This window comes from Vulpes vulpes, chromosome 10 (assembly GCF_048418805.1).
Source record: "Vulpes vulpes isolate BD-2025 chromosome 10, VulVul3, whole genome shotgun sequence".
NCBI classification, from domain to species: Eukaryota; Metazoa; Chordata; class Mammalia; order Carnivora; family Canidae; genus Vulpes; species Vulpes vulpes.
In genome coordinates, this window is record NC_132789.1 from 25831877 (window position 1) to 25845193 (window position 13317).

The 13317-nt window shown below is 45.3% G+C and overlaps 1 protein-coding gene across 16 annotated transcripts in view; it reads left to right on the forward strand.

Moving 5' to 3' along the window:
* Positions 1-13317, forward strand: part of DEPDC5 (DEP domain containing 5, GATOR1 subcomplex subunit) — a 124971-nt gene that overhangs the window by 91787 nt on the left and 19867 nt on the right. For all 16 annotated transcript variants that reach the window (XM_025985885.2, XM_072723305.1, XM_072723304.1 and 13 more), the window contains 3 exons: positions 8547-8701; positions 11564-11641; positions 12152-12284. In XM_025985885.2, the coding sequence (XP_025841670.2) occupies positions 8547-8701; positions 11564-11641; positions 12152-12284 (366 nt within the window). The remainder of the gene's footprint in view (positions 1-8546; positions 8702-11563; positions 11642-12151; positions 12285-13317) is intronic.

A 13317-nucleotide genomic window follows, 5' to 3' on the forward strand; every position in this document is an offset into this window, starting at 1 on the left:
TCTGATTATTAGAGCCTGCTCCCTATTCCTGCAGCCTCCGCTTTCCACCCTAATTCCCAGACTAGGAAGCGCAAAGAGTGGATCATGAGCTCCTTTTTTTTTTTTTTTTAAGATTTTATTTATTTATTCATGAGCAACATAGAGAGAAAGGGGCAGAGGCATAGGCAGAGGGAGAAGCAGGCTCCCCATGGGGAACCTAATGGGGGACTCGATCCCAGGGCCCCATCATCACCACTTGAGCTGAAGGCAGACACTCAACCACTGAGCCACCCAGGCGTCCCTGGGTCATGAGCTTCTTAACAGAATGGGGCTACATGTTAAAAGACTGTTAGTGTGGAGGCTCCGGTGTCAGACTGGTTGTGAGCCTTTCAGCAGCTGCACTAACCTCCCTGAACTTCAGACTTCTCATCTGTAGAATGGGGCTAATTGTGTTTTTTTTTGTCGGATTGCTGTGAGAGGGAACTGAGATGAAACATCTGTGTGATTAGCTCAGACCCTGGCGTGTAGTAAATTCTCCATACATGTACCTGTGTGGGGGGAAAAGGGAGGGAGAATAGGGGCTAGGGGGTACCAGGTGGTGAACCAGCTTGATTGGGCCAGTCAGCTGTTTTCCCTGAATGAGAAAGAGGGGAAAAGAGAGAGAGAAAGAGAGAGAGAGAGAGTGTGTGTGTGTGTGTGTGTATAAAAATGCACTGGGCCTGGGTGACCTCTCCTATGCCTCTTGTCTCTGAAAATCTGCGACGACCCTGTTGGACCTTGCAAAGTTAAGTCCTCTGGCCCTGACTGAGTCGCAAAGGTATGACCTGTGATTTTTGCCCCTCACAACAGCTTTCTCCTGAGAAGGAGTTCCTTTTAGCCAAGGGTGAGGAGGGCATCACCCAGACTGGTTCTACTCAGGGAAGGAAGTGCCTGTAAAATTAAAACAGACAGCAGTGCACACAAGATTCCAGGTAACAGGGCAGTGTCTTGGAAAATAGTTTCATGTGCCACCAATTCATCATCCTAATGATAATGAACATGTCATTCGGATAACCAGAACAGAGCTACTCAGTTCTCTCTGTGCCCTGCTCTCTGGAAATCAATTTTTATCATCACAAACTGACACAAGAATTTGGAGGGCATGAGAAACCCTTGGTAATGAAATTTTCCTCAGAAGTCAGCCTCATGCCTCTAGTTTGCAGTTTGGAGCTTGAGGGAATATCATGGTCAAGGGGACCGGCTCCTGCCACCTGAGGCCTGAGCTGGTTGGTGTTAGGCTTTCTTCCTTCTCTCATCTCCTGACCCCCAGCCAGTGACTCTCACAAGCAGGCATGGCTCAGGGGCTCAGCCCAGCAAGGACTCACCTGCTTCTCTTCACTTCCATCACCACCACCCCACCCCTGGTCCCTGTGACCATTTCTCACTTTGGTCCTAAAGCAGTCTCCATCATGATCTCTGCTTCCATAATGGCCTTTGGCAGCCTGCATCCAGGTTCACCTTTCCACAGTGTATTAGCTTGGGCTGCTATAATAAAACACCCTAGGGCAGCCCGGGTGGCTCAGCGGTTTAGCGCCACCTTCAGCCCAGGGCCTGATCCTGGAGACCTGGATTCAAGTGCCACGTCAGGCTCCCTGCATGGAGCCTGCTTCTCCCTCTGCCTGTGTCTCTGCCTCTGTGTGTGTGTCATGAATAAATAAATAAAATCTTTAAAAAAAAAACAAAACAAAACACCCTAGACTGGGGGCTTCATGAGGACATTGACTTCTTACAGTTCTAGAGGCTGAAAAGTCCAAGATTAGGGTGCTGGCACATTGAGTTCCTGATGAGGGGCCCTCTTCTGGCTTGCGGATGGCTCTCTTCTGTGTCCTCAGGTGGCAGACATAGGGAGCTCTGGTCTCTCTTCTTACAAAGACATTAATCCCATGGCCTCACCCTCATGGCCTCATCTAAACCTGATCAGTTCTCAAAGGCCCCCACCTCCAAATATAATCACTTGGTGACTAGGGCTTCAACATATGAATTTTAGGGGCATCCATTCAGTCCATAACAAGTGGCTTTCTTTCCTTTAGGATAAAGGCCAAAATCCTTATGATGGACTAGAATCCTGTGTCATCAAGGCCCGCCCTCCTCTTCTAGTCTCATCTTCTATCATTCTCTTCTTCACTCTTGGACCCCAGTGACAGGAGCTTTTCTGCACACTGCTATAGGCACCAGGTTTCCTGCTGCAGTGCCTTGGCACACATTGTTCCCGTGCCTGGTTAACTTAGTCATCTAGTCAAATCCTACATCTTAGACTCACAGAGTTCCAGCGCCCCTCCTTTCAGCTCTTCTCCCAGTTCTACTTTTGTGTTTGTATGACTGGGATTTGATTAGTGCTTTCATGAGACTGTAAGCCCATGAGCTCCCACAGGGCAGCTGCGTATTGATTCTTCAGCACCTAGGCTGGCACTTGGGAGGACTTCATTAGTTACTGCTTTAGGCATACTGATGGGGAGATAGACACAAAAATGTTTATTTAAACAATGGAACAAAAAAAAAAGGAACCCTTTCTTTCCTAATGGATAATTTTTTTAACATTTTATTTATTCATTCATGAGAAAGAAAGAGAGGCAGAGACATAAGCAAAGGGAGAAGCAGGCTCCTCACAGGGAGCCCGATGCAAGACTCGATCCCCAGACCCCAGATCACGCCCTAAGCCAAAGGCAGAAGCTCACCATAAGCCACCCAGGCGTCCCCCCAATGGATAATTTACACCAGACCCTGAACTATAACCCAACAAACATAGAACCATTAATTATGTGGGAGATTGGAGAAGGCTGCAAGCCCCCAGCAGGTGTAGAGTGCGATGGCCTCAGAGATGCTACCACAGGCCCCTAGGCTTTTGCAGAATGCACTTTGAAGCCACGGTTGTTAGGGTTGCAGTTTTCAGCATGCTCACAGGAACCCTGGGAAATCAGAGTCAGTGTGGGCTTTTTACCCTTTGATCTGTTTTCTGTCTTTGGAGACATGAGTAAACAAAAGACTCCTGTCCCCCAGGGCTCATTTCCCCCCAGAGAAACCTAGGGTCATCTTAATCAACCATTGCTCTAACCTAAACCATCCACCCTCAGTCAGGTTGTTATCAGAAATCTATGTGCAAGACTTTTGCCAAGAGCACAGTTTTACCTGCAGGACATTCATTTCATTCCCAGCTCCTGAAAACATGTTCAGCCTTGCTATGCATTTTTAATTTTTGAAGTGATTGGAAATATTTATAAATCAGGAAGTTTCATACAGAAACTGGTTTTCTGTCTTATATTGTAAAATAAGCTAGAAACTGGGCCTTGCTTCCTTCCCAGCGATAATCACATGACCTTGGAGCAGCCTGTGGCCTTTCCTTTTTTTTTTTTTTTTTTTAAATACTTAGTCAGCTGTGCCAATATATATCTACCAGTCCCTCTTCATACTTTTGTTTGCCACCTTTGCTCTAGAAGAGTGTTGTCCAGTAGAACTTGTTGCGGTGATGGAAATGCTCTGTATGTGTGCTATCCAACACAGATGGCTAGTCACACCTGGCTAGTGAGCATTTAATAAGAGGCTGGTGCAACTGAGGACCTGAATTTTACACTTTATTTTTTAAAAAATTTTTAAAGAAGATTTTATTTATTTATTCATGAGAGGGATGGAGAGACCTAGGCAGAGGGAGAAGCAGGCTCCATACAGGGAGCCCGATGTGGGACTCAATCCCAGACTCCAGGATCATGCCCTGGGCCAAAGGCAGATGCTCAGCTGCTGAGCCACCCAGGTGTCCATACATTTTATTTTAATTAATTTCTATTTGAATAGCCGCATATAGCTAGTAGCTATTGTATTGCTTGGAACAGGTCTAGACATTTTTTATTTATTTTTAAAGATTTTATTTATTTATTCATGAGAGACAGAGAGAGAGACAGACACAGGCAGAGGGAGAAACAGGCTCCATGCAGGGAGCCTGATGTGGGACTCGATCCCAGGTCTCCAGGATCAGGCCCTGGGCTGAAGGCAACGCTAAACTACTGAGCCCCCCGGGCTGCCCTTTTTTTTTTTTTTTTTTTAATTTTTATTTATTTATGATAGTCACACACACACAGAGAGAGAGAGAGTGAGAGAGGCAGAGACATAGGCAGAGGGAGAAGGAGGCTCCATGCACCGGGAGCCCGACATGGGATTCGATCCTGGGTCTCCAGGATCGCACCCTGGGCCAAAGGCAGGCGCTAAACTGCTGCACCACCCAGGGATCCCTTTTTTTTTTTTTTTTAAAGATTTTAAGATCTAGATATTTAAAACCATATCAGCACAGTACTTACTGAGACTCTGAATTTCACATTTTTTCCTACCCTTGTTTACTCTTTTTTTCACTTTTTCTATCCTTGTTCCCTGGATTTTCTCATTTATTTATTTTATCTTATTATATGTCTATTGATAACCTCTTCCCTTTTTTAGAGTGGTGCTGAGATATGAAAATATAAATAACCATTGAGAATCAGGGGTTGGGATGGACATATGGAAGAGGGAGGCTGTACTGTGGAGAAAATGTGGTTCAATTGAGATCGCACATCTCGAGCTTCTCCTGGGCCTAGAGCTGTCCTAATATGGACATTCCTTGTCTCATGTCTGTTTTTCCTTCCCACTCCCAGATGGTAAGCTTCATGAGGGCCAGTGGGAAGAGGTTTGATTTGGAAAGATGTTACATCCTTCCCTGATAATATAAACCTTGGAAAACCTGGTTATGGAGCTGAGAGTTATTCCCAAGCTCTCTGAATATGAAATTCTGTCACCAGTCCCTTTATGATGCCTCTAAATGCCCTAACGGAGCCAGGTGAGGGGAAACCAGGAATGCCACTTAGCCCATTTTGTCTCCAGGTAAGACAAAGCAACATGTTATGTCTACCACCCTCAAGTTACATTGGTAGGGTTGGACTGGCAGACTTGGCAGCTTCCTGGTGGCTGCCAGTACTCCAGTGTAAAGGCAGTGGGGCTGACAGGCACATGAGTTGTGGAGGGTCCTTGGGGGTGCCTGTTGTGGATGGTGCTAACCTCTAAGGCATCCCTCGAGGGGCTCTCTCCCTTATCTCCCGTGGCTTTGAGCATGTGGGAAAGAGGAAGGAGACAGGGTTGGTGTTACTGTTGAGGGCTTGGTTGTTTAATTAACTAAATACCAGACTTTATTTGGTTTCACCAGTTTTTCTATTAATGTCCTTTTTCTGTTCCAAGATCCAGTCCAGGGCACCAAGTTGCATTTCATTTTCATGTCTCCCTAGTGTCCTCTGGTCTGTGACAATTTCTGTCTTTCCTTGTTTTTTAATGACTTTAGAGAGTCTTGAGGAGCCCTGGCTAGATATCCTGCAGAATGCCTCTGAATCTGGGTTGGTTTGGTGTTTTTCTCATGGTGGAGTTAGGGATTTTTGACAAGAATACCTCAGTGGTGAAGCATGCTTCTCATCACATCATACTAGGGGGTACATGGGATCCACAAAACTTTGCTGGTCACCTCATCAGTTGGTAGTGTAATATTTACCAGCTGTCTTCATTATGAAGTTACTATCCCTTTCTATACTCTGTTCTTTGGAAGCAAATCCCTAACGGTAGCCTACTCAAAAGAGGAGGGAGAGATTCAACTGCAACTCTTGAAGGCAGGGGTGTCCACCTCTGTAGGGAGAGTTTTGGACAGGTTCTTTTTTTAAAAAAAATATTTTATGTATTTGTCATGAAAGACACAGAGAGAGGCAAAGACATAGGCAGAGGGAGAAGCAGGCTCCCTGTGAGGAGCCTGATACAGGACTTGATCCCAGGACCCTGGGATCATGACCTGAGCCAAAGCAGATGCTCAATCGCTGAGCCACCCAGGTGTCCCATTGGACAAGGTTCTTAAAATGGAGTTGCCTCCAGGACCTCTGGCTCGCTTAGTCAATGGAATGTGAATCTCTTGATCTCAGGGTTGTGAGTTTGAGCCCCACTTTAGGTGTAGAAATTACTTTAAAACAATTTAACAACAAAAAAAATGGAGTTGTACCCAACAGCATCACCTCCCTCCACTTGCCTTTTCTAGGCCTCTGCTCAAAGACTGCTCTTCTGTCCATCCAGCTTTCTTTGTCCTCCTATTTATTCCAAAAAGTTACTTCAGGTGGATTATGGAAGCAAATGCAACGTCCAGAATAAAACGTGACTAAATGGGGAAATTCAGGAAAAGAAAAACATAAGATAGAACATCATCTGAGGTCTTATAAAGCATCTAGAGTTTTGTGCTAAATTCAGTCCCAAAATATCTGGGAGCCAAAGAAAAGTGGGAAACCTCTATTCTAGGATTCAAGGTGGTCATAAGATAAAGACAAACCATTTGCTAGGGAGAAACATAACCTTTTCGTGGTATTAAGATCTAAGCAGTCTCTTGAGAGATGGACATTGTATGATACAAAGCAGGGGATCAGGAAACTATGGGGCAAATCTGACCTACCATCTACTTTTGTAGATAATTCTCACTGCAACAGGGCCACGCCCATTCATTTCCATTGTCTGCTACTCTGTTCTTCATGCTGAGTGGAGTGGTTTCAACAGGGCCATCTAGCCCATAAAGCCTAAAATAATTACCCTCTGCTCCTTTACCAAAAATGTTTGCCGATTTCTGATTTAGAGGATAACTCCTTAACCACATACCTGCTAAAATAAAGCTGTAGGAACCATATACGTTTCTGGCAGCTTAGGGTGGTGGAGCAGATCTCAGGTGCCATAGATGAGAGTTAACCCACTACAGGAGTCTGGAAGGTGGCACCTAGAGCTGGATCTAGCCCCCCCCCCGCCCCCCCCCCCCCACACACAGTTAGCTTCTTCATTTAATTTGTAGTACCTGTTTCTAAGTCTTGCTAGTTAGGGGCAGATGGTGATTAGTGATTGCAAGCTACTTCTTAATGTACTTCTCTGTGTATTTATGGTGCTAGCAAAGTCTGTGTGGTCCTTTTATTGCAAATCATTGAGCCTGATGTACGGGAATGGTTCTTTTAGAACTGGAGGCAACTTTGTCTCCCAGGGCACATATGATTGTATTTGGAGATATTTTTAATTGTCACAGCTGGGAATGGGGAGTGGTGATGGGGGCTGGTGTTACTGGCATCTAGTAGGTGAAAGCCAGGGATGCTGCTCAACATCTTAAAAGGCACAGCTCCGTCCCTCAAAAGACTGATCTGGCCCCTAATGGCAATGGTGCCAAGGCTGAGAAACCCCATTTTAGAAGGAGTGATTTTTACAACATCCAACAAAATATTTGGTTATAGAAAGCTCCATTCTGAAGTATTCAAGAACCCCATATAAGAGGGACTAGGAGTCAGATTTTTCCTGGAGTGCTCTGGAAGGCTTGCTATTCTCTCCAGATATCTGCCATGGGGTACAGCCCTTCTAAGCAAATAGGTCATACTCCCATGCTCAAAGATGTTTAAAAGGAATGAGACCAATATAAAACCATTACATGAAGCAGAATTTGGCAGCTGCCAGAAGAGGGTTATAAAGATCCAAAGGAGAGGGGGAGGGGGGGGGGGCGGAGAGAGAGATGGTTCTTCTTTGGGATCCAGAGTGGAGTGAGTCAGAAAACATTTTACTGAGGGAGCAGCATTTGAAATGGCCATCAAGACTGATAGATTTTTAGCCTGTGCTTGTAGGGAAGGGCACCTCAGGTCAGCAGAACACACAGGATTAAAAACACGGGGTTTGATTTGGCTAGAAATATATATGTGGATGAGTAGCAAGCATGCAGGGCCATCACAGGTCAGGGCTGTTTGTGCTGGATCCACAGGGCCCTGTGAGTTTGGTAGCTCATGGGGAGACCTGAAAGATTTCAGAGTCATGGAGTGATGGGATTAGAACTGTCTTTTAGGAGGAAGAAAATGGAGGTGGCTGGCAGGTGGGGTCTCCAGGGGAGAGGCTACTACAGTTGAGGAAGTTGATTAGGAGACTGTTAGAACCTTCCCCTGGTAGAACAGGCATGACTTAAGAGATACATGTGAGTCAGCAGGGACAAGGTCACAGGACTAGGCCTCTCTTTAGAGATAAAGCTGGAGAAGGAAGGGAGCTATTAGATGCCCCTGAGATTGAGCCTGGGCGCTTAGAAGGTTGATTATCCCGCTGACAGACATGGGAAAGCAGGATTGGGACGGAAAAGGGTGAACCATGGTAAGGGAGGGCACTAGCTGGAATATTCATCCATTTGTCTCTAATTGTGTTCTCTCTCTCCCACTTCTCAGTCTCATGCTTCTGACTTCCTTACTGTTTCAGTGGAGATTCTTCTTTAGTGTATATCTGTGGTTTGAGTCAGGGGCTGGAGGCATTTCTTTGGTTCTGGGGATTCACTGTGAACGATGGATTCCTGTCAGCCTTGGTGTGGGGTTCAGGAATTCCCATTGCTCTGATGGAAGGCACTCTGCACGAGACTGGGCTGGACTCCTTTAGCTCTTCTACCAGGGACCACTGGGGACTGGGAAGGAAAGAGGTATGGGAAGGACCACATATGTAAATAGCCTTAAAGAATTTTGTTGCTTTGTTCATTTTCAAATTTTCTACAGGTGTCTGTGGACCAGACGGCCACCCCGGTGTTAGACATCACCAGTTTAGGGGTAAGCACAGGCCAGTCTGTGGACAGAGGCAACAGCCAGGCCTTTGGGAACAACCAGAACTCAGGGGAACAGAGCTTCCCCTCTGCAAACTCCAGTGATAGCAGGTGAGATTCAGAATGCCCAAACTCATACTTCTGGCAGTGGGGATGGTCTGGCCTCAAAGGCTATGGAGCCTGGGGAGTCCAGAGTCCTGGGCCCAAGTTCTGACTCAGCCATGAGTTCTGCCTAGAAGCCCAGGCCAGTCAGGTCTTACCAGCACCTGTTTAATGGGGGCTAAGGATCTATGCCCTGCCTTCCTTACCAAACAGCTAAAAGGTGCCCACAGAGACACAGAAAAGTGTCAGGCATCGTACAGGAGTGGGCTATGGGAAGGGGGCCTGGACCCAGTCTGTCCCGTTTATTATGGCACCTGGCGTGATGCCTGGTACATCATTGCAGGCAGTCAATATCTGCCACTTGAGGAAATGAAAAGCAGATAAGTTGCTGGTTGTGCTCGAATATGGCTGTTCTTTTCCTATTCTTAAGTATCCAGAGGGAAAAGAATCTGCTTGGACCTCAGTTACTTGAGAAAGAGCCCCAGGTTGTTTTTTTTTTTTTCTTTTAAGATTTTATTTATTCATTTGTGAGAGAAAATGAAAGAGAGAGCACAAGCAAAGGGGAAAAGCAGAGGAAGAGGAAGAAGCAGTCTCCATGCTGAACTGGGAGCCCTGAAACATGGGGCATGACCCCAGGACCCCGGGATCATGACCTGAGCTGAAGGCAGACGCTTAACTGACTGAGCCACCCAGGTGTCCCAGAGCCCCAGCTCTTAATGTAATTTGTCAAATCTGAAAAACTTCTTTTTGATTTCCTTCCCAGCTATGTTAGCCTTATAATACGGTGCCTACTTTGTTCTGGTTGCCTCACTGTACTACTGACTTAGGAAGTCCTTGGTTAAATGGTCTCAGATTTGACTTTGGCGTCCTTCATCTGAGAGCAGAAGGGCCCCTGCGACAGCTCACCTGGCAGGCCCCTGTCAGCGGTCACTCAGTGCCCTGTCACTTGGTCGGTACCAGTTTTCCTGCATCTGGTGCAGTGCACCTCACTCACCCTGGCCAGTAGGGATGATGATCACTTCAGAGGCAGCAAGCTGCCTAGACTTCTCTAGACTCTTCTGTCCCCCCAGACCTATATCCCTATCAAGCCCAGCTGATTTTTCAGCTCTGCACATGGAGGAGTTTGGAGGGGCTGCCAAGTGCGCAGGGAGGGAGTGCATTTCTCTGCTTCCTCATTGAACAGCAGGTAGTGTTCTGCTTTTGGAAGAAAAGGGGAACTGAGGATTCTTAGGCTGGAGATGAGAAAACCAAAATGACACAAATCAGGACCAATGACGAAAATTACAAAGAACAGGTCCCATTTTGTGATAAAGAACTGCCTCAGGGAAATGGGCTGCATAGAGGAGCTAAGTTCTCTGCCATCAAAGATGTTTACACAGACGAGACAGCCTCTTGTCCAGACTCTTGTAGCAGGGACTCAAGCATTAGAAGGAAGTTCACTTTGTGGGAGATTTTCACAGGCCTTTTTATTTATTTATTTTTTTAATTTTTATTTATTTATGATAGTCATACAGAGAGAGAGAGAGGCAGAGACACAGGCAGAGGGAGAAGCGGGCTCCATGCACCGGGAGCCCGACGTGGGATTTGATCCTGGGTCTCCAGGATCGCGCCCTGGGCCAAAGGCAGGCGCCAAACCACTGCGCCACCCAGGGATCCCTCACAGGCCTTTTTAAACCTGAGATTCTGAAATGCTCCACTGAGTCCTGGACCCTCCAAATAAGAAGAGGAGCCTGAAACTGAGGAAAGAGAGAGGTTTTATGGACGTGAGGAGCTTCTAGAATAAAGCCCCAGATTTAGTGTATTGGGTGACTATGAGTATCCCATGCCTAGTGATCTGGGCTCAGCTGCTGAGTGTTACACATGTTTAAAGGTATTGTCAGACCACTGAAGAAGAACTCAGGCAACAGGTGGTAGAAAGGTCTGGACTCTGGAAACAGACACACCTAGATTCAAATCCAGATCCTGACACTTCTAAGGTCTTTAACCATCACTTGTTACTTTAGCTTCTCTGAGTTTCTTTTTCTTTCTTTCTTTCTTTTTTTTTTTAAGATTTATTTATTTATTTGTTTATTTATTTATTTATTTATTTATTTATTTATTTATTTATGAGAGAGAGAGAAAGAAAGAAAGAGAGAGAGGCAGAGACACAGGAGGAGGGAGAAGCAGGCTCCATGCCAGGAGCCCGATGCAGGACTCGATCCCGGGACTCCAGGATCATGCCCTGGGCCAAAGGCAGGCACTAAACCGCTGAGCCACCCAGGGATCCCCTTCTCTGAGTTTCAAAAGGTTGCTATTATTATGTTCAGTACTGTTTACCATTTGGGACTTTGTGGGTATCAGCCCTTCTCTTGGTATTTTATACACATTTATCGCAACAACCCTGAAGGATAGAAACAGTATCATCCCCCAGCTGGTAAGTGATGATACTGGAATTCTGTCTCTGGTGCTTTTACTCAGATTACCTAGCGTTTTCTGGTGAGGTTAAATGGTGGGGAAGGCCTTGCGGGTAACACCAGAGCAGTCCAGAGAGATCTCTTGGAAGTTGTTGAAATGTTAGTAAAAGCAGAAATACTTATATAAAGTGGTTGAGGCGTTATTAGAAGGGGAGATGCTTATTAAGATGTGTCCAAGTTTGGATACAAAATCACTTTGATTCTTTTTTTTATCTTAATGTGTATGCTTTTGGAAGTAGGAAACCCCATGTTAGATATCCATAGGATGTAGCTGTCTAGCATTTGCTTAAACACATTCAGTATCAATGGCATCCTTGGCCTCTAGCTGTGTAAGAACTAAAAATGGTAGTTCCTAAGGTTCATGCTCTTGATCATGCGTGTCCCCCCTTGCTTTGCTGACTGAACACTCTGTTTACAGCTCTCAGCAGCTGGCAGCAAGCTCTTTAACCTCATCCTCCACCTTGACAGAGATCCTGGAAGCCATGAAGCACCCCTCGTAAGTGGTTTGTCATGAGCGGGAGTACAAGGGCGGGAGGATCTCATAGCCCTGAGTCACAGGGATGCTCAGGTAGTATGATTTGGTGGATTCATACCTGGCTGTATTGCTCACCAACTGTGAGACCCTGTATAAGTTACTTGCCCTCTCTGAGCCTCTGTTACCTTGTTTGTAAAATGGAATACTTGTGGCCAAGTCATAGGTTTGATGTAAGGATCAAATGAAATAATTACGTAAATTATCTAGTATAATGCTCAACAACTATAGGTAATTCTCTTAAGTGTCAGATCTTTCTTCCTTCCTCTTCTCCTTTTCCCCCTATAACACCTTCCTTTGTCCTGTCTTGCAGGTTTCTGTGGGTTTAGAAATAGGGTAGAGAAATTGTACCATGCAGAGCCTTACTTCAGAGATTAAATGCTTTAGTGGGAGTCCCTTCTTTTTCATGTTCTCTTTCTGCTTGTTGCCACTGTGCACACTTACCCTGCTCCCTGCCTGCCACATTGCATTCAGGACAGGGGTCCAGCTGCTCTCAGAACAGAAGGGCCTCTCACCATGCTGCTTCATCAGTGCAGAGGTGGTGCACTGGCTGGTGAATAACGTGGAGGGTGTCCAGACCCAGGCAATGGCTATCGACATCATGCAGGTGAGACCACGCTTAGCACAATGGAAGGACAATTCTGCTTATCTCATTGCATTTGTCTCCCACCTTGACTGGGCTCCTTGAAGACTAGGCTACCTCTTATTATCCCATTTCCATATCACCATACTGTTTGGCACATGGTCGGCACTTAGCAAACACTTGCTGAATTTAGTGACACTGTTCAGAACTGGAATTAAACTGGAGAGAAGAATAGGAAAGATCAAGTTGACTGATGTGGTTTACACCATCCGGTCCAGAGGCCCCCACTGGAAATCAGTACCATTTGCTGACAGCTGGTTTGTCATCCCTGAAATGTAAAACCAGTAACTAATTTGGATAAGCATGGGATCCTCTGTTCTCTCTTTGAGGGTCTCAGTAGACAGTTTTGCATGGCCTTTGCCCTATTACTTATACTCCCATCTCCCTGTGAATCAGATTTCCTTGTTCACACAATGGAATGCTTTTACAGCAGTTAAAATGAATGAGCTGGAGGTACACATATCAACATGGACAAATGTTCAAAGCATGATGTTCACTGAAAATCCAGTGTACAAAATGATAATTGTATTACACCCTTTATTTAAAATTTAAAATCTCACAAAAATACTTCCTATTCTTTATCAGTATGTGTGTGTATAATAAAATTTTAAAAACATGCTTGAGAATAATATCACACTAACCATTTATTTCTGGTGAGAGAGGAAGAGGAATGGGGCATGGAAGAGTCCACAGGATACTTTTTTTTTTTTTTTTTTTTAATAAAAAGATCTGAAGTCAGTATAGCAAAACGTTAAGTTTGTTGAATTTGCATAGTGGTATACCTGGATATTCTTTATACTTTGCCATATGTTTGAAATAATTGATGACCCTGTAATATGCATTTACATTGTGTAATATAATTTACATCAGGAATAACATTGTAGAGCAGTCATTGACTGATGGGGTCTTCTCAATGTTCCCATCACTTCCTTGACTCTAGTGAACTAAGGACTGCACCTCTAAGATGTCCCTCCACAGGAATTTCAGAGTTTCAATG